This window comes from Tamandua tetradactyla, chromosome 3 (genome assembly GCF_023851605.1).
Source record: "Tamandua tetradactyla isolate mTamTet1 chromosome 3, mTamTet1.pri, whole genome shotgun sequence".
Classification (NCBI taxonomy): Eukaryota; Metazoa; Chordata; class Mammalia; order Pilosa; family Myrmecophagidae; genus Tamandua; species Tamandua tetradactyla.
In genome coordinates, this window is record NC_135329.1 from 208,161,624 (window position 1) to 208,183,412 (window position 21,789).

The 21,789-nt window shown below is 37.2% G+C and overlaps 1 protein-coding gene across 5 annotated transcripts in view; it reads left to right on the forward strand.

Annotated features, from left to right (window-relative positions):
* DIS3L2 (DIS3 like 3'-5' exoribonuclease 2) overlaps nucleotides 1–21,789 on the forward strand; it is a 526,830-nt gene that overhangs the window by 214,985 nt on the left and 290,056 nt on the right. For all 5 annotated transcript variants that reach the window (XR_013173119.1, XM_077155428.1, XM_077155431.1 and 2 more), the window contains exon 7: nucleotides 18,792–18,892. Coding sequence is in view for 4 of the 5 variants with exons in the window: in XM_077155428.1 (XP_077011543.1) it covers nucleotides 18,792–18,892 (101 nt within the window). In the remaining variant the exon portion in view is untranslated. The remainder of the gene's footprint in view (nucleotides 1–18,791; nucleotides 18,893–21,789) is intronic.

Sequence of the window (21,789 nt, forward strand, 5' to 3'; positions counted from 1 at the left end):
TGGAGATTGTTATGTAGAGCAGTTTGGGAGGAAGAGAATATTTACCCCAAATGGTTATGTTAAGTATGAAGGAAGAGAGCACTGAAAAATAACCTCTCTGTTCTTTCAAGAAATGCATGCATGCCTTTTGTCACCCTGCAGTATTTAAGTAGGATCTGGGTAAGAATAAAGTTGTCTGAAGTCTGATGTCTGATGTAGAGTTAAGCTTCAGACCCCCTGAGCCCCTCTGTGTCTTTCTTTCTTTCATTCCTTAATATCCTTCGAGCTCCGTTTCAATAGGAAGCAACACTGTGGTACTATTTCCTATTAAACATAGCCCAGAGCATGAAGTATCATTTTTCCCACTATACCATGAAATTAAGTACTCTTTGTACAAGATTCATACCTTTGCAGTAGTTCATGCAGTAATTCATACCTTTGCAGTAGTACTTTGTAGTAGTTCATACCTTTTCAGTAGTAGTAGTAGTTCATCCAATATAAATAAGAACTTACTTATATTTGTAGTGTTAGTTGGTGGAGACGTGAGTCTGTGCAACCCCTATCAATCATGTTCACTTTCAATATAGTAATATTACTTATAGACCCACTAGTGAACTGCCTTCACTTCTATCTATTCCCTTACAATTAAGTTCAACCTCTTTAGCAAACTGTTCACCCATCTCAAGCTTCTGTGTATCTCTAGGTCCCCTATATTCTGGGTTATAAGCCTCAGATTTTACCTTTACCTTAGTCACAAAAGTGGAATCATACAGTATCTGCCCTTTTGTGTCTGGTTTATTTTACTCAGCATATGTCCTCAAGGCTCATCTGTCTTGTTATGTGCTTCAGAACATCATTTTGACTTTCTGCTGCATAATAGTCCATCCAGTAATATTCCATCATATATATACTTACCACATTTTACTTGTCTATTGATGGCACTTGGATTGTTTCCATCTTTTAGTGATTGTGAATAGTGCTGCTATGAACATTGGTGTGCAAATCTCTGTTAGTGTCAATGCTTTCAGCTTTTCTGGGTATATACCAAGTGACAGCATTACTAGATCATAGGGCAACTTGATATTTGGTTTCCTAAGGAAACCAAACCATTGTACATGCCCACCAGCAGTGCATAAGTGTCCCAATTTCTCTAAATCCTCTCCAATATCTGTAGTTTCCTGTTTGTTTAATAGCAGCCATTCTTATAGGTGTGAGGTGTTATCTCATTGCAGTCTTGATCTGTATTTCCCTTATAGCTAATGAAAATGAACATCACTTCATGTGCTTTTTAGCCATCTGTATTTGCTCTTCAGAGCCCACTTTATAATTCCATTGTTCTTCTGTTGTTGAGTTGTATGATTTCTTTATGTATATAGGATATCAAACCTTTCTGATGAATGATTCCCAAATATTTTCTCCCATTGAGTTTTCTGCCTCTTCACCTTTTTGACAAAGTCTTTTGAAGCACAAAAGCATTTGATTTTATGGAGTTTCCATTTGTTTTTTCTTTTGTTGCTTGTGCTTTGGGTGTAAAATTAGGAAGCTACCTCCTATTACTAGGCCTTGAAGATGTTTCCTTACATTTTCTTTTAGAGTTTTGTGGTACTGATTCTTATGTTTATGTGTTGATTCACTTTGAATTACTTTTTGTATAGGGTGTAAGGTATGGGTCCTCTTTCATTCTTCTGGCTATTGATATCCAGTTATCCCATGCCCATTTATTGAAAAGACTGTTTTGTCCCAGTTCAGTGGATTTGGGGGCCTTGTCAAAGATCAGTTTACTGTAGATTTGGTGTTCTATTTCTGCGCTCTCGATTCTATTCTATTGGTCAATACTTCTATCTTTGTGCCAGTTCCATGTTGTTTTGACCATTGTGGCTTTATAATACGTTTTAAAATTGGGGAGTGTTAATCCTCCCACTTCCTTCTTCTATTTTAGGATGCTTTTAGCTATTCAGGTTCTCTTTCACTTCCAGTTGAATTTGTTAACTAGCTTTTCCAAGCCTTCTAAGTAGGTTGTTGGAATTTTGATTGATACTGTGTTAAATCTGTAGAATAATTTGGGTAGAGTTGGTGTCTTGACTACATTTAACCTTCCTATCCGTGAGCATGGAATGTCCTTCCACCTATTTAGTTCTTCTTTGATTTCTTTTTTTTTTTTTTTTCCCTCATGGGCAGGCACTGGGAAACAAACCTGGGTCTTCAGCATGGCAGGCAAGAACTCTGCCACTGAGCCACCGTGGCCCGCCCCTTTGATTTCTTTTAACAATGTTATATAGTTCTCTGTGTACAAGTCCTTTACATCCCTAGTTAAGTTCATTCCTAGATACTTGATTCTTTTAGTTGCTATTTGGGAGGGAATTTTTTTTCTTATGGACTCCTCAATTAAGTCATTGTTTGTGTATAAAAACATTACTGATTTTGCACATTAATTTTATAGCTTGTTACCTTCTGAATTTGTTTATTAGTTCAGGTAACTTTGTTGCAGATTTCTCAGGGTTTTCCAAGTATAGTATCATGTCATCTGCAAATAATGAAAGTTTTACTTCTTTCTTTCCAATTTGGATGCCTTTTATTTCTTTTTCCTGCCCTATTGCTCTCACTAGAACTTCTAGTACAATGTTGAATAATAGTGGTGACAGAAGGCATCCTTGTCTCATTCTCAAACTTAGGGGAAAGTTTTCATCCTCTCACCATTGAATACGATGCTGGCTATGGGTTTTTTATATATGCCTTTTATCATATTGAAGAAGTGGCCTTTGATTCCTGTCTTTTAAAGTGTTTATCAGAAAAAGATGTTAAATTTTGTCTAATGCTTTTCCATAAAAAAATTGAGATGATCATATGATTTTTTGCTTTCTATTTGTTAATGTGCTGTATCACATTAACTCATTTTCTTGTGTTGACCCATCCTTGCATTCCTGGTATAAACTCCACTTGGTCATGGTATATAATTCTTTTAATGTTCTGTTGAATTCAGTTTGCTAATATTTTGTTGAGGATTTTTGCATCTGTGTTCATTAGGGAGACTGGTCTTTAGCTTTCTTTTCTTGTAGCATCTTTACCCAGTTTTGGTGTTAAAGTGATGTTAGCTTCATAAAATGTGTTAGGTAGTGTTCCTGTTTCCTCAGTTTTTGGGAAAAGTTTGAGTGGAATTGCTGTTAGTTATTTTTGGAATGTTTGATAAAATTCCTCCATGAAGCCGTCTGGCTCAGGGCTTTTCTTTATAGGAATATTTTTGATGACTGTTTGAATCTCTTTACTTATGATTGGTTTGCTGAGATCTTCTATTGCTTCTTGAGTCATTGTAGTTTGTTTGTGTGTTTCCAGGAATTTGCCCGTTTCATCTAAGTTTTCTAGTTCCTTGGCTTATAGTTATTCATAGTATCCTCTTATAATTTTTTTTTTAATTTCATCAGGGTCTATGTTAATGACCCCCCCCTTTTATTTCTGATTTTATTTATTTGCATCCTCTCTCTTTTTTTCTTTGTCAGCCTTGCTAGTGGTCATCAATTTTATTGATTTCCTCAAAGAACTGCCTTTTGGTTTTATTGATTCTTTGTATTATTCTTTTGTTTTCCCATTCATTTAACTCTGCTTTAATCTTTGTTACTTCTATTTGCTTTGACATTAGTTTGTTATTCTTTCTCAAGTTCCTCCAGGTGAGCAATTAAGTGCTCAATTCTTGCCCTTCCTTCTTTTCTAACTTAGGCATATAGTGCAATAAATTTCCCTCTCAGCACAGCCTTTGCCATATCCCGTAAGTTCTGATATGTTGTATTCTTGTTTTCATTTGTCTCCAGATAGCTACTGATTTCTCTAGCAATTTTTTCTTTGTCCCACTCATTATTTAAGACTGTTTTATATAATCTCCATATATTTGTGAAAGTTATTGTTCTTTGGTGGTTATTGATTTCCAGCTTCATTCCATTGTGATCAGAGAAAGTGCTTTGAATAATTTCAGTGTTTTTAAATTTATAAAGATCTGTTTTGTGCCCCAGTATACGATCTGTCTTAGAGAATGTTCCACGAGCACTAGAGAAGAATGTATATCCTGGTGTTTGGGAGTGTAATGACCTATATATGTCTGTTAGGTCTAATTCATTTATCAGATTAAGTTCTCTGTTTCCTCGTTGATCCTGTCTTGGTTGTTCTGTCTATAGAGGAAAGTGGTATATTGAAGTCTCTTACTATTGTTGTTAAAATATCCATTGCTCCCTTCAATTTTGCCCGTGTTTGCTCATGTACTTTGGAGCTCCTTGATTGAGAGTGTAGATATTTATGATTGTTATTTCTTCTTGGTGAATTGTCCCTTTTACTTATATATAGTGTCCTTCTTTGTCTTTTATGATGTCTTAACATTCAACGTCTATTTTGTTTGATTTTAGTATAGCTACTCCTGCTTTCTTTTGGTTAAGCTTGCCTGGAGAATCTTTTTCCATACTTTCACTTTCGGTTTATTTGTATCTTTGTGTCTAAGATAAGTCTCTTGTAAGTAGCATATAGCTGGATTATATTTCTTAATCCTTTCTGCCAATCTATATCTTTTAATTGGTAGGTTTATTCTCTTAACATTAAAAGTTATTACTGTAAAAGCATTTCTTGAATTCATTATCTAATCCTTTGGATTTTATTTGTCAGATCTATATTTTCTTTTCCCTCTTTCTCTCTTTTTATCCTTTCGGTTACCCTTACTGGTACTCTTCAGTTCTGTGCCTTCCTCCAGACCTTTTTTCTATCTTTTTTGTCATTTGCTTTCTTGTGTTTTCAAAATCAGTTGTCCTGTCCTCTAGTTTGCTTATTCTTTCTTCTGCCTCTTCAGATCTGCTGTTGTATGTCTCTAATATATTTTTTATTTGGTCTACAGCATCTTTACTCTCTGTGATATCTGCTAATTTTCTGTTTAGTCTTTCATATTCCTCTTTATGCCTGTCTAGTGTTTTCTTGATCTCATTTATGTCAGTAGGCATCCCACTTATTTTTTTTAGTTAAATTATATGAACATCTTTGATTAGTTGTTCCAAAGTTTGTGTCTCCTCTAGTGTTTTAATTTGGTGATTATACTAGACTGTATATGTCTGCATCTTCATATGGTTAGTGATCTTCTGTTGTCTTTGCTGCCTGTAAATATCTTGATAGGGTTGCTTTGGATGTTTATATACTTCAGTATCTAAAGCTCTGTATTTGCGGGATGGGTATGGAGCAGGATGTAGGGTGTGGAGAGGGGCACAACAGTCCAGTGATAGGTTGCAATGCAGGCATATACATGGGTTGGGGACTCTATGCTGGTACCTGTGAGTGTGGGGTGTGGGTCACATGGTTGTGGACATGTGGTGCAGGGCCATGGGGGTGATTTGCAGCTCAGGCAAGCCTTGGAGCACAGGAGTAGGGTGCAGTGTGGGACGCAGAGGTAGGTCACAGCAGAAGGCAGATGGGGGGCTGAGCAATTGTGCTGGTGCTGATATGTAGACAGGATGCAGGTGGGCATGTGACGTGTTTGGTTCGTGGGTGTCAGGGTGTGTACAGGGCACAGAAGTTGTGGCACAGGCAGGTTGGGATGCCGGTGTGTCCTTGCATCAGGGAGGGTTCCAGGGGAGGCTGGGATGCTGATGTGCAAGTGTATAGGGGCGGGACACAGGGCCGAAGGCTATGGAATGTGTGTCAGGGATGGATGATAATAGGTTGGTAGGGCCCTGCACGGCTCTGCAGGTGTGGGGTGGGGTGTGTGTGCCCGCTTGTGGAGGGTAGAGGCTATGTGACAGATGTGCCTGAGAGCACCTGCCAGTTTTGGAAGAAAGGTATTCGTGCCGTGGGATGGGGCAAGGGTAGGCACGTGTGTGAGCATGAGGGGCGGGGGGTGGGGGTCAAGAGGTCATACACGTATATGTGGGTGCCCAGCAGCAAGGATGTTACTGTGCCAGTGAATGGATCTGGGGGGCAGGGCCCTGGTGGACGTGGTTCTGGGGGGCAGGGCTGTGGTGTGCACAGGTCTGGGGGGCGGGGCTCTAGTGTATACATGCATAGTGCTCAGGGGCAGAGGGTGAGATTGTGCCTACATGGGTTGGAGGTGGGTGTGGCCCGGATACCCAGGTCAGCTCTTGCCCAGAGCTAAGTAGGCATGTTGTCACTAGGCTTGTGCAGGAGCATGCATCTGAGGGGCCGGATGCTGATGTGTGCATGCACAGAGCTAGAGTGGGGTGGAGGGGCAGCTGGGCAAGGTTGAGCAACAGTATGGGCTGGGTGCTGAGGTGACCTGGGTATGAAGGTGAACGTCTGCAGTCTGGATGTGTAAGTGATTGCCTGCAGGGGGCAGCGAGGGGAAGATGAAATTCGAGGGGCTAGCCGCAGGTACACGGGTCTCAGGAGGGGTAAGACAAGACTATGCGCTTGCTTGAGAGAGGTAGGTCAGGCTGGGACATGTCCAGAACGGGAGTGTGGGTCAGGGGTGCATGGTGAGGTGTTTGGGGTGAGGGGGTTCAGGGTGAGGGTGCTTGGAGTGAGGTGGGGGTCCAGGTGACTGGGTTCAGGTGCATGGGGTAATCACAGGGCAGAGGTGGCGCACATAAGGGCAGGAAGTTCAAGGAACGAGGCTTGGCTTACTTCCTTGTCCCCTTCTCACTGTCCATCCACTCCTAAGGGCTCTGGGCCTCCATCTGGAAATGAACATGTTAGACTGTGTGCACTGGCTGGACAGTCTCTGGTTCTTGCATCTCAGTTCTGCATTTTCAACTAGGGCCTCTCTATGTGGTGTTGAAGACCCTCCCAGGTCACTTACACCCTGAAATCGCTCTCCTGGTCTTTTTTCTGTCATTTGTCTTGCTGTTCTTTAGGGCAGGGTGAACTCGACCTATCCTATTCCACCATCTTCCCAGAAGTCCCCCCATACTGCCTCAGTCTTTATCCTTTATCTTTCCTTCTGGTATAATACATGCCCGTAACCCTTCTCACTCAACTGCACTTATATTATTGTGCTACCATCAGATAGTATTGTGCTATCCATTTCTGAATTTTAATAATCAGTCCTGTTGCACATTCTGTACTCCCTCAGCCTCAAATGGCCAGTGTGTACCCTCTTTCTGTCTCCTGATAACCTGTGTTCTTAACTTTAACTCTGAAAGTTCACTCATTAATGTTAATTCATATTAGTGAGCCCATACAGTATTTGTCCTTTTGTTTTCTGGCTAATTTCATTCGGCATAATATCCTCAAGGTTCATCCATGTTGTTACATGCTTCATGACTTTATTCTGTTTTACAGTTGTGTAACATTTCGTCATATGTATATACCACAGATTGTATAGCCACTTGTCTTTTGATAGACATTTGGGCCATTTCCGTCTTTTGACAATCGTAAATAATACTGCTATAAACATTAGTGTGCAAATATCCATTTGTGTCCTTGCCTTCAGTTCCTTTGAATATATACCTAGTAATGGGATTTCTGGATCATATGGTACTTTTATACTTAGTGTCCTGAGAAACTGCCAAATTGCCTTCCAGAGTGGTTGCATTTTTTTTTTTATTAATTAAAAAAAATTAACAAAACATTTAGAAATCATTCCATTCTACATGTACAATCAGTAATTCTTAATATCATCACATAGCTGCATATTCATCATTTCTTAGTACATTTGCCTCGATTTAGAAAAAGAAAAAGACAACAGAGTAAGAATTAAAACGATAATAGAGAGAAAAAAAAAAACCTATACCTCACATGCAGCTTCATTCAATGTTTTAACATAATTGCATTACAATTAGGTAGTATTGTGCTGTCCATTTCTGAGTTTTTATATCCAGTCCTGTTGCACAGTCTGTATCCCTTCAGCTCCAATTACCCCTTCTCTTTTTTTTTTTAATTAACGGAAAAAAAGAAATTAACCCAACATTTAGAAATCATACCATTCTACATATGCAATCAGTAATTCTTAACTTCATCACATAGATGCATGATCATCGTTTCTTAATAACTTTGCATCGGTTTAGAAGAACTAGCAACACAACCGAAAAAGATATAGAATGTTAATATAGAGAAAAAAATGAAAGTAATAATAGTAAAAACAAAACAAAACAAAAACCTATAGCTCAGATGCAGCTTCATTCAGTGTTTTAACATGATTACTTTACAATTAGGTATTATTGTGCTGTCCATTTTTGAGTTTTTGTATCTAGTCCTGTTGCACAGTCTGTATCCCTTCAGCTCCAATTACCCATTATCTTACCCTGTTTCTAACTCCTGCTGGACTCTGTTACCAATGACATATTCCAAGTTTATTCTCGAATGTCCGTTCACATCAGTGGGACCATACAGTATTTGTCCTTTAGTTTTTGGCTAGACTCACTCAGCATAATGTTCTCTAGGTCCATCCATGTTATTACATGCTTCATAAGTTTATCCTGTCTTAAAGCTGCATAATATTCCATCATATGTATATACCACAGTTTGTTTAGCCACTCTTCTGTTGATGGAGATTTTGGCTGTTTCCATCTCTTTACAATTGTAAATAACGCTGCTATAAACATTGGTGTGCAAATGTCTGTTTGTGTCTTTGCCCTTAAGTCCTTTGAGTAGATTCCCAGCAATGGTATTGCTGGGTCGTATGGCAATTCTATATTCAGCTTTTTGAGGAACCGCCAAACTGCCTTCCACAGTGGTTGTACCATTTGACATTCCCACCAACAGTGGATAAGTGTGCCTCTTTCTCCGCATCCTCTCCAGCACTTGTCATTTTCTGTTTTGTTGATAATGGCCATTCTGGTGGGTGTGAGATGATATGTCATTGTGGTTTTGATTTGCATTTCTCTAATGGCCAGGGACATTGAGCATCTCTTCATGTGCCTTTTGGCCATTTGTATTTCCTCTTCTGATAGGTGTCTGTTCAAGTCTTTTTCCCATTTTATAATTGGGTTGGCTGTCTTTTTGTTGTTGAGTTGAACAATCTCATTATAAATTCTGGATACTAGACCTTTATCTGATATGTCGTTTCCAAATATTGATTCCCATTGTGTAGGCTCTCTTACTACTTTCTTGATGAAGTTCTTCGATGCACAAAAGTGTTTAATTTTGAGGAGCTCCCATTTATTTATTTCCTTCTTCAGTGCTCTTGCTTTAGGTTTAAGGTCCATAAAACCGCCTCCAGTTGTAAGATCCATAAGATATCTCCCTACATTTTCCTCTAACTGTTTTATGGTCTTAGACCTAATGTTTAGATCTTTGATCCATTTTGAGTTAACTTTGGTATAGGGTGTGAGACATGGGTCTTCTTTCATTCTTTTGCATATGGATATCCAGTTCTCTAGGCACCATTTATTGAAGAGACTGTTCTGTCCCAGGTGAGTTGGCTTGACTGCCTTATCAAAGATCAAATGTCCATAGATGAGAGGGTCTATATCTGAGCACTCTATTCGATTCCATTGGTCGATATATCTATCTTTATGCCAATACCATGCTGTTTTGACCACTGTGGCTTCATAATATGCCTTAAAGTCAGGCAGCGCGAGACCTCCAGCTTCGTTTTTTTTCCTCAAGATGTTTTTAGCAATTCGGGGCACCCTGCCCTTCCAGATAAATTTGCTTATTGGTTTTTCTATTTCTGAAAAATAAGTTGTTGGGATTTTGATTGGTATTGCATTGAATCTGTAAATCAATTTAGGTAGGATTGACATCTTAACTATATTTAGTCTTCCAATCCATGAACACGGTATGCCCTTCCATCTATTTAGGTCTTCTGTGATTTCTTTTAACAGTTTTTTGTAGTTTTCTTTGTATAGCTCTTTTGTCTCTTTAGTTAAATTTATTCCTAAGTATTTTATCTTTTAGTTGCAATTGTAAATGGGATTCGTTTCTTGATTTCCCCCTCAGCTTGTTCATTACTAGTGTATAGAAATGCTACAGATTTTTGAATGTTGATCTTGTAACCTGCTACTTTGCTGTACTCATTTATTAGCTCTAGTAGTTTTGTTGTGGATTTTTCCGGGTTTTCGACGTATAGTGTCATATCGTCTGCAAACAGTGATAGTTTTACTTCTTCCTTTCCAATTTTGATGCCTTGTATTTCTTTTTCTTGTCTGATTGCTCTGGCTAGAACCTCCAACACAATGTTGAATAATAGTGGTGATAGTGGACATCCTTGTGTTGTTCCTGATCTTAGGGGGAAAGTTTTCAATTTTTCCCCATTGAGGATGATATTAGCTGTGGGTTTTTCATATATTCCCTCTATCATTTTAAGGAAGTTCCCTTGTATTCCTATCTTTTGCTGTGTTTTCAACAGGAAAGGATGTTGAATCTTGTCAAATGCCTTCTCTGCATCAATTGAGATGATCATGTGATTTTTCTGCTTTGATTTGTTGATATGGTGTATTACATTAATTGATTTTCTTATGTTGAACCATCCTTGCATACCTGGGATGAATCCTACTTGGTCATGATGTATAATTCTTTTAATGTGTTGTTGGATACGATTTGCTAGAATTTTATTGAGGATTTTTGCATCTATATTCATTAGAGAGATTGGTCTGTAGTTTTCTTTTTTGTAATATCTTTGCCTGGTTTTGGTATGAGGGTGATGTAGACTTCATAGAATGAATTAGGTAGTTTTCCCTCCACTTCGATTTTTTTGAAGAGTTTGAGGAGAGTTGGTACTAATTCTTTCTGAAATGTTTGATAGAATTCACACGTGAAGCCGTCTGGTCCTGGACTTTTCTTTTTAGGAAGCTTTTGAATGACTAATTCAATTTCTTTACTTGTGATTGGTTTGTTGAGGTCATCTATGTCTTCTTGAGTCAAAGTTGGTTGTTCATGTCTTTCCAGGAACCCATCCATTTCATCTAAATTGTTGTATTTATTAGCGTAAAGTTGTTCATAGAGAGTGGTTGCATTTTAATTCCCACTGACAGTGGATAAGTGTGCCTCTTTCTCTACATTCTCTCCAGTACTTGTTATTTTGTTTTATATATATATTTTTTTCCTGTTTTTTATATATATATATATATATATATATGTATATATATATTTATCTAAGAGGATAAAGACTATATATATATAATGGCCACTCTTGTGGGTGTGAGGTGATATCTCATTATGGTTTTGATTTGCATTTCCCTAATAGCCAGTGAAATTGAGCATGTTTTCATATGCCTTTTAGCCATTTGTATTTCCTCTTCTGAAAAGTGTTCATGTCTTTTGTCCAGTTTTTAATTGGATTGTTTGTCTTTTTGTTGTTGAGTTGAAGGATCTCTTTATATATACTCTGGATGCTAAACCCTTATGGATTTAGTTTAGTATACTCTGGATACTGAACCTGATATGTGGTTTCCAGATATTGTCTTCCATTTTGTAGGCTGCCTTTTTACTTTCTTGACAAAGTTCTTTACTGCACAAAAGTGTTCAGTTTTGAGGAGATTCCATTTTTCTCTTTCTTTTTCATTGTTCGTGCTTTGCATATAAGGTCTAGCAAACCACTTCCTATCACAAGATTTATTAAATCTTTCTCTACATTCTCATCTAAAAGTTTAATACTTTTACCTCTAATGTTTAGGTCTTTGATCCATTTTGAGTTCATTTTTGTATAGGGTGTGAGATATGGATCTTCTTTGTTTCTTTTGCTTATGAATATCCAGTTTGAATAAGCACCATTTACTGAAGAGACTACTTTGTCCCAGTTGGGATGGCTTGACCACCTTATCAAAGATCAGTTGTCCATAGGTGAGGGGGTCTGTTTCTGAACACTCAATTCAATTCAATTGATCAGTATATCTATCTTCATGCCAGTACCATGATGTTCTGATCACTGCAGCTTTATAATATGATTCAAAGCAGGTAGTATGAGAACTCTCACTTCATTTTTCTTTCTCAAGATATTTTTACCTGCTCAGGCTCCTCAGAAAAATTGAAGTGGGAAAAGTACCTAACTTATTCTCTGAAGCCAACATCACCCTAATACCAAAACCAGACAAAGATACTACAAGAAAAGAAAATTACAGACCAATCTCTTTAACTAATGTAGATCTAAATATCCTCAATAAAATACTTGCAAATCAAATCCAGTAGCACATTAAAAGAATTATACACCATGGCCAAGTAGGATTTATTCCCAATGTGCAAGACTGGTTCAACACAAGAAAATCAGTTAATGTAACACAGCATATCAATAAGCCAAAGTGAAAACCACATGATCATTTCTATTGATGCAGAAAGGGCATTTGACAAAATTCAACATCTTTTCTTGATGAAAGCACTTCAAAGGATAGGAATAGAAAGGAACTTCCTCAACATGATGAAAGGAAATACATGAAAAACCCATAGCTAACATCACCTTCAATGGAGAAAGACTGAAAGCTTTCCCTCCAAGATTAGAAACAAGACAAGGATGCCCACTGTCACCATTGTTATTCAGCATTGTCCTGGAACTTAAAGCCATAGCAGTTAGACAAGAGAAAGAAATAAAAGGCATCCAAATTGGAAAGAAATAAATAAAACTCTCCCTGTTTGCAGATGGCATGATAATATATGTTGGAAATCCCAAAAAGTCTACCACAAAGCTACTAGAGGTAATAAATGAATACAGCAAAGTGGCAGGGACAAGAGCAGTGGTCTAAGATCAGTTGTGTTTCTATACCCTAGTGATGAGCAATCTGAGGAGGAAAGCAAGAAAAAAATTCCATTTACAATGGCAGCTGTGCTGGTTTAGAAGGATGTGTGTCCCCTAGAAAAGCCCTGTTTTAATCTAAATCCCATTTCATAAAGGCAGAATAATCCCTATTCAATACTGTATATTTGAAACTGTAATCAGATCATCTCCCTGGAGATGTGATTTAATCAAGAGTGGTTGTTAGGCTGGATTAGGTGATGACATGTCTCCACCCATTTGGGTGGGTCTTGATAAATTTCTGGAGACTATGAAAGAGGAAACCGTTTTCGAGAATGAAAGCGATTCAGAGAGAGCAGAGCAGAATAACAGAGCCATGAGAAGTAGAGTCCACCAGCCAGTGACCTTTGGAGATGAAGAAGGAAAATGTCTCCCAGGGAGCTTCATAAAAAAGAAAGCCAGGAGAAGAAGCTAGCAGATGGAGCTGTGTTCGCCATGTGCCCTTCCAGATGAGAGAGGAACCCTGACCGTATTTGCAATGTGTCTTTCCAGATGAGAGAAAGAAATTCTTGACTGTGTTCACCATGTGCCCTTCCACTTGAGAGAGAAACCCTGAATTTCATTGACTTTCTTGAACCAAGGTATCTTTCCCTGGATGCCTTAGATCGGATATTTCTATAGACATGTTTAATTGGGACATTTTCTCAGCCTTAGAACTGTAAACTAGCAACTTATTAAATTCCCCTTTTTAAAAGCCATTCCATTTCTGGTATGTTGCGTTCCGGCAGCTAGCAAACTAGAACAGCAACCAAATGAATAAACTGTTTAGGAATAGATTTAACTAAGAATATAAAAACCTATACACAGAAAATTTCAAGAAATTCATAAAAGAAACCATGGAAAACCTAATATAAATGGAAGAGTATGCCAAGTTCATGGATTAGAAGACTAAATATAGTTAAGAGGTCAGTTCTGCCCAAATTGGTTTATAGATTCAATGCAATGCCATTTAAAATCCCAGCAACTTACTTTACAGAATTAGAAAAACCAGTAACCAAATTTATTTGGTTTAGTCTTGATGGTGTAAATCTTTTTTTTTTTTTTTTTGCACATTCCATTCTCCACCTAGCTGGTTCCTACCGAGCCTCCCCATTTTCAGTGCAGGAAATGGCTGCCCTGTTAAACTCTCCCTGGCCCCCTTCCCATTGCTTTGGGCTCACTCCTTGACAACAGCCACCAGCACCATGTCCTTTAAGTATTTGTTTGCATCTTTGTCTCACTTCAAACACAAGAGCTCTCTGAAGACAGAGAGAGAGTGCTTGATACTCCATAGATACGCAGGACCTCCATTGTGTGGACTCCATATCAGAGAAGTTGCATGGGCACTTAAATATCTTGACAGAGATTTTCAGTGTTTCTCCCCATAATGCCCTGATTGCTGCCTGGATAGAGGTCAGTGCACTTGAGCACCAGGATCCCAGCATGCTTTCGTTGACTGGCTGTGCAACTGTTTATGTGATGTTGCCTCTTTATTACCTGTTTCCTTGGTGAAATTGGAATAACAATTTCCACTTTACCCATAGTATGATGTGGTGTGGATCAAATGAAGTAGATAGGTGAGCATGCCTTGAAAACTCTTTGGCACCATTCAACTTCATTAGACAGAGTTAGCTTTATTTCAGAGTGGGAAACTTGTTTGGGATGAGGATTTTGTGAAGATGGGAATTCATGGGTGTCCCTTGCTTTGGTCTTGGTAGGAGTTGCACATGGGGGATCTTAGGATGATCATCAGCACTCACTGTGCTGAGCAGGTTTGCAGCGTAGCAAGTGATTATTCAGTGAATGTTACCTTCTACCTATTAGAACTTTTGTTGTCATTTCTATGGTGGTGAAGAATCCATAAAAGACATTTTTCTGATTGATTGATTGATTTGGAGAGATCTAAAGGGACATATTTTCATTGTATAAGGAAATGTATATTTCAGTTTTCATTGAGTTCTTGTGGCAAATTGTAAATTTCCATCCTCTGCAGTTAGAGATGGAAAAAGCTTGGATTTGTCAGAGTATGTCACTCTTTTAATCAGATAGATTGAAACACACTTTTTGCCCAATTTCTGTCTGTTTCCTCCTCATTGCCCCCATTAGAATCATAGTCTAATCAACTGAAAAACTTTGAACATGTTTCTGAAGTGTTAATTTGTTAGTCTGTTGTTTCTATCTAAGATGGCCAAATGAGAATCATTTTTCTTAGCAAAGTAAGGTGTTGGGTTTGTACTTGTTATGCATAACTGGCAAGGCCAACCTTAACAGACCATGGCATTTTACTTTTTAAATGTTTAAAATAGAAGTAGATTTTTCTTCTTAGAGTATTTCTTGGGGAATATAACGAACAGTTGCTTATATTAATAGTGTATCTAATTCCTAGAAAAAAATTTCTTTTAGATGAAGAGTCTTGGTAGTCACTAATTTCTAGAATTATTTGAACTTTAGGAAGGACCGCAGAATACTTGGGGCCAGTTCTGCCTTCAGTGTGGTGAAACTGAAGGCTGTGAGCACATGTGACCTTTTCTCTTGTTGCAGACAGACCTCCAGCAACGCTGCCCTAGTCTAGTAGTTCATTACAGAGTTCTATTGCTGTGTCAAAGCATTCTTCCTGATATTCAATCAAGCTTTTTTACCTTAAGCCCATTTTTTTTTTCACATTAAATCACTCTTAGGTTATGGAGACATGCTTTACACCCTTCTGTTCACCTTCACTGCCGCTATTTAGATCCAGGTTCTTATTGTGTCTTGCCAGACTATGACCTGAGCTTTCTTTCTTTTTTTTTTTTTTTTTGATTAACGGAAAGGAAGAAAAAAAAATAAAAGAAATTAACACAACATTTAGAAATCATACCATTCTACATATGCACTCAGTAATTCTTAACATGTTAAAACACTGAATGAAGCTGCATCTGAGCTATGGGTTTTTGTTGTTTTTTACTATTATTTCTTTTCTCTATATTAACATTTTATATCTTTTTCTGTTGTGTTGCTAGTTCCTCTAAACCGATGCAAATGTACTAAGAAACGATGATCATGCATCTATGTGATGATGTTAAGACCTGAGCTTTCTTATTAAGAGCTCTGCTGCTGTTGTCTCTCCAATCCATAGTGCTACTAAATTCATAATCCTAACACACATATATAATTCTAGAGAGGCAAAGTTCTCTGCCCCTTCTAATGCCTTACAGGATAGTATCCAAGCTTGCCAGTGTCATCTGTGTGGACCTGTATGTTAGGTAGTATGTTCTGCTGAGAGTAGCATTAAATCCTAAAATATCAATGGCTTAAACAAGAAAGAAGTTTATTTCTATCTCACATAAAAGAAAAACAGAGGTAAGCAGACCAGGGCTTGTAGGATAGTTCTGCCGTCCTCAGGCTCATTTTCTCCTCATCTTTGGCCTCTGGCCTCAGAGATCAAGATGAACACGGAGGTCCAGCAGGTCCTTTTTTGTATACCAGTAAATGATGCCTCCTTCCACCAATTGCAGAAGTCAGAAAACTGTCAATAATCCTTTACTTCTCATATCTGATACTCCTTCAGCTCTCATATATAACTACCACCTGAGTCTATCAGTTCAGCCCCAACATACATATTAAATTGATCCCTTTAATTCCATCTCCAATGCCTGCATCATAGAGCTAGCCTTTCTTGCCTTGACTGTTGCAGTAACTCTTAGCCTGCTCTAATCTCACCTCAGGCAATGTAATGTTATTTTTTACACAAAATCCTTATCTAGCTTCGCTTTGCATTTAGCTTTAAATTCGAAATTCTCATCAAGTCCTTCAGTGTCCCCTCCAAACTTCAGTCCTATCTACTTCTCAATCTCATCTCTTGCCACACTCATTCTTGATCACTGCACTCCAGCCACAGAGTCCTCTTCCTGTTCTTTGATTGTACCAGGAACTTCCCACATCCACCCCTTCCCACGTGCTGTTCTCCATCTGGGGTCTTTTGTCCCCCTCTTCACTCCTACACACACTATCTCCTGTCTCAACTTTTAAATATTGCTTCCTCAGAGGGCCTTTTCCTGACCTCTAATCTAAATCATATGTGTTCTCTCCCCTTCTGCTTTGGTCTGTTCCTTCCCTTTTTCATGTTCATCACAATTTATAATTTTATATTTAGGGAGTGATTATTTAATATCACTCCCACATTAGACTATATGTCCCATAAGGGCAGAAACCATGTTACTTTTATTCACCACCAAACCCCAATGCTTAGTGTTCAGTGAATTCATGTGGAATAAATGAGTAAATAAATGATCTTGTAATTAAATAATCTCATGATTAAATAATATGGTAGATTCTCTTACTAAATTGAAAATTTTGCTATTCAGTGTGGCAAAATGTAGTCATTGGGAAGCTATTAAGATGATTCAACTTTCCAACCTGGCATTTTTTTTCACATTTATTTATGATAATCTGTGATTCTCACATGCATTTGAAGTTTAATAAGTTAAACTTCAAATTAACTTATTAAAATGTATCTTTGAACTAAACTTTATTTCTGCCAGGATTCCCTTATGAACACAGAACCTGAGAAGGTCCTGTTCAGGTGTGATAAGTGAAAATCATGATTGGGCCCACTTCCATGGCTTGGTCTCTTTCTTTGAATGTAACTTGTCATAACCTTTGGAACAGAAGACTTGCTTGTTATTGGTATGGCTTTTGCTTCTGAAGCAAAAGTCATTTTAAGATAGGATCATTATGACCATCACAGAAAGCTGTTTGCCCGGGATTTGAGCTGTTTTGGAAAAACCATTCCTCTTACTCCCGTCTTGATTCCCATCTTTTGAGGCTGGCAATTCAAACTGCAGATATCATGGCATTCCAGCTTCCTGCTCTTTCCTGCATTACTTTGTTCTGGAGAGCACATTGGCACTGTAAGAACAAACAGATCAACAACTTGTGTGGTTTATTTTTACCCTAAGATAATAAAAACTGTTGTTCTGGAAGTATCGATGATTTTGGAATCCTGAACCATGAACTTGACCCTCTTACTGATAGACAGGATGATCTACAATGTAAAAGCTTTTGTTTGTTTTCTCTCTGTGGAAAACAATGAGAATTCTGCTTTTAGTAAGCACTTTCGTAGGTAGATGATTTCAGCCTAGATGGAAAAAAAAATAGTTGATAATTCGTAAGCCCCAGTGGGTCAGATCATGTCACTGTTTTTTCCAGAGTACGCCCAGAATGGTAAAAGTTGGCTTTTAACTGAACCTTTGCTAAGAGGCAGCCAGTCCTAAAAGGATTTATTTATTTATTTTGGCCTGGATAATGTCTAAATGATGATAAGTACAAGTCTCCCTTAGCTATCTGGAGTGGGTCCCATATGAATTGGTTATGACCCCTATAATCCAGAAACTCTGAGAGAGTTGGATAAGAATATTTTGTGGGGGAAATCTAATGTAACAAATGAAAACATAAAATATTAAATATTCAAAAGTGTGTAATTTTCTGCTTTTGTTCATGAGAGTTTTTAATACTTTTGGTGCAGAGCCTGACTGCCTCTTTACTGGGGAGATGTGGTTTCAGTTTCTTGGGTGAATGTGCATTTCATAAGATTTTTTAAAAAGGAAATTAAACATTAAAAGACTTTAAGCACTTCACTCTTTATATAAGTCACTAAGAAAAGCCAGGAAAATCAGGGTTGGTTTTTTTTAAATTTATTTAATAAATATAATCTATTTTCCACCATTTTGTTTGTTGTGGTTGGTACCAAAGTGCTTCTGAAAGTTAACTTTTATTTTGATTTTGTTTTATTTCAGCAGATGTGCATAATAAATTAACCTATCGCTACTCTTCATTGTGGGCTGGGCTGTATTTAATAACATGTATTTTTTCGGCATTTGGACACACCAGAGATTTAGCTTAATTCGACATAGTTTGCTGCTGCCCACTAGTATGTGACTTAGCATGTGAATAATGACAAATGGATAAAATGTGGCCCACTGAGGCTGCATGTTCAGTGTGAGCATTAATACAGGACATGATTGACCTTAGCCAAGTTATTTAACTACTGTGGGCCTGCATTTCCTTTTCGGTAAAATCAGTAGTTAGTTTAAATGGTATCCAAGAACTCTTCTAGCTCTGAATTCAAAATAGCAGCGAGTCCGTGTGCCTAATGGATATGCAAATAATTGACTCCTCTTCTATCTCTTCCCCTCCCCCTCTGAAAATTTAGGAGAAGAGAACACTGGTTCAGCAGTTACAAAAGAGGAGAGCATCTCCACGTCACAAGACACAAGAGTTTTAGCAGAGAAGTCACTGCAGAAATCAGCAAAGGTCATTGCCTACAGATTTTCTCTACTTGTCCAAATGACTGTCACCTGAGCTACTTGTCCAAGGTCTCTTATGTGATGCAGTCAGGACTGTAGTTGGTCAGTTAAACAAAAAGTCAGTGGAAGCAAGGAACTATAAAAATTGACTATTTTTAAATAACTTTAAACATATATATTAATTTTCCTGTCTTTCGATGAAGGGCTAAGGTTTTTTCTTTGAGTACGCGTATGTTGATTGGAGTTCTGTGTTACGTTTCTTGCTTAAACCACACTTGGAATGCCACATCTAAGATTTCTAGTTTTGGTTTATTTAAAGTGGAGTGAAAATTTAAACACTGGTTCAGCAATATGAACACAGACTCCTCCTAGACTTTTACAGACTTTTGCTCCAATTTTTTTGTTGTCATACCCATACTTAATTCAAAAGCAGATTTTAAATGTCTTTCTTTTTAAGTTTCTCATAAGTATTCAACTTGGTTATCAGAGAAACACAATGATTTCTTTCGTGCTCCTGTGTCATTGTTTTATAAAATTCAATTTTATTTTATGATTGTATGTGCTAGTGGCATATTTAGGTGCAGGATCAACTACAGCTAACTCTAGCTACACAAATAGCTAGAAAAAGTGGTGCAAGGGTAACATATAAAGTGGCCTCACAATATGAGGAACCATCAGCATGTTTAAACTGGGAATACAAGGTGTCATCACTTTGTCTAGCAACTTGGTTAAGTGTATCTCCTGAATATCAAGATCAGGAATTTTTAAATTATATTAAATAAATGTTATCCCCACTGCCCATCCAGTTATCTAGGTCTTACTTTCAGTAAGCATTGAATACTAACAGGTGGCATGCTAGGTGCTGAGGATTATAATGAATGGAAAGCCCATGGGCTAGATTTGGCTCACCAACCCATTTCATTTTACCTGCGTGGCATTTAAAAATTTTGTCTTAGTATCTTAAATTAAAAAAAAAAAAAAAAAAAAGGAAATGTTCATATAAAAGAGTTATATCTCTGAAGTCTTCTCTTGCCAGAACAAAATATCCAGCAACATTAGACCACATTCCTTAATTACTTTAGTCAGTCAGCGCTGAGTAGAGGCAACTCTTTGTAGTTGAAACTTGTATCCTACAGTTGGCTACTGAATGCCTTTGATGCCTACCTCTTTTTTTTTTTTTTTAAATCCTGGCCCATGTTGGCATTTCAGTGTGTAACTGGTGGTGTGTAAAGCAGGAGTTGGTGAAGTATAGCCCAGGAGCTAAATTTGATCCACTGTCTGGGGTTTTGCATGGCCATGAACCTAAGAATGACTTACATTTTTAAATTATTGAAAAATAAATAACAGATTGCAATTTTATGATATGGAAACTATATGAAATTAAAATTTCACTGTCCGTAAATGAAGTTTTATTGGAATGCAGTTACACCTATATGTTTACATATTATCTGTGGCTGCTTTCATGTTACAACAGCAGGAGTTGAGTAAGTGTGACAGAGGCCATGTATGTACTGCTGCTTGGCACACTACAAAACTAAGCCATATATATGACTCTGTTGTGACATTTTATTACCTTTTATTACCAGTGCATACCTATCATGTCAAAACAAGAAAAGAAGAAAAAAGTGGATTTTTTTTTTTTTTACACATCAATAAGTACATTGGTCTGATAAGACATAGACTCTTTGTCATCTAGGCAGATTACTCAGATGGTTAAAAATTTTTTACAGCTTCTCACTAAGAGCAAACAAATAATCCAAGAAAACTGTCATTTTAACAGAATAAAACCAAATTTTTGTTTTGCATGAAGATACATCTGATAAGAAAGCTATTAAAAAAATCTTATAAAATTTTAGCCAACATTTATCACAACCAATAAAATCCACTTCCGTTAAGACTTCTACAACTTTCTATATCCATCCATTTTGACCTATACATTACTGTATAATTCTGCAATAATCGGTTATTTTACTTTAGGGAAAAAGTACTCTTTTTTTCCTAAAAGTGGGTTTTTAATGTCATACTTTAAGCAGTAGAATATTAATTCTTTTTTTATCAAATTAAATGACAAAGCATTGTCTTATTATTATGCAGTGCCACTATAATTGTGCTGAAAGAATACCATATATGTTAACATTATCAAGTGAAGTATTCATCACAATATTCCCAACTCACAAGAAAGCATAAACTAGAAAATTAGAGACTTTAAAACAAAATATGACTTCACAGCAGAATTTCTTCATATAAATATAATATGAAAATGGGGCTGCAATCTAGTCTATTTCCTGTGGCTTATATATATCTATATATATATAGCCAAGTAAGGAACATTGTTTACTGATAATGAATTAATTAAATTGTGTGTGATTGCAGCAGCTGAAGAAATGTGTCCAGAGAAAATAAACTTCTTTAAGACTACTGGCCTTTCAAGCAATAACAGTTGCTCAAAGAAATGAGGACATTGGGAGCAACATCAATAGTCAATTAAAAAACAAGGTAGTAAAAAAACAAACAAGGGAGATGTTGCCGTTACTGCTCATTTGTTGTTTATTCAAGGAGTTAACATTGAGTTTGAAATAACAGAAGAATTGTCTCTATGAATAGTTTGCATGGAAGAGCTCCAGGCAAGATAAAATACTAATTCAGTACAAGTAGAATATAAAATGTATTGCCCTGTTGGTTGTTGAAAAAAATGTGCAGAGCAGAAAAACTTAGTCAAACAAATACACAAAGCTTATGAATATATAAGATGTTTAAAGGCTATGGTTAGTCAGTGTATTATCCAGTAAGTACTTTGTAGAAAATGTTTTAATCCAATGTATATTTATTGAAACAGTAACATTGATAGTGTACTTTATTAGCGCTCTTGGAATTAACCATTGTCAATTACATGAATTTTTGTCA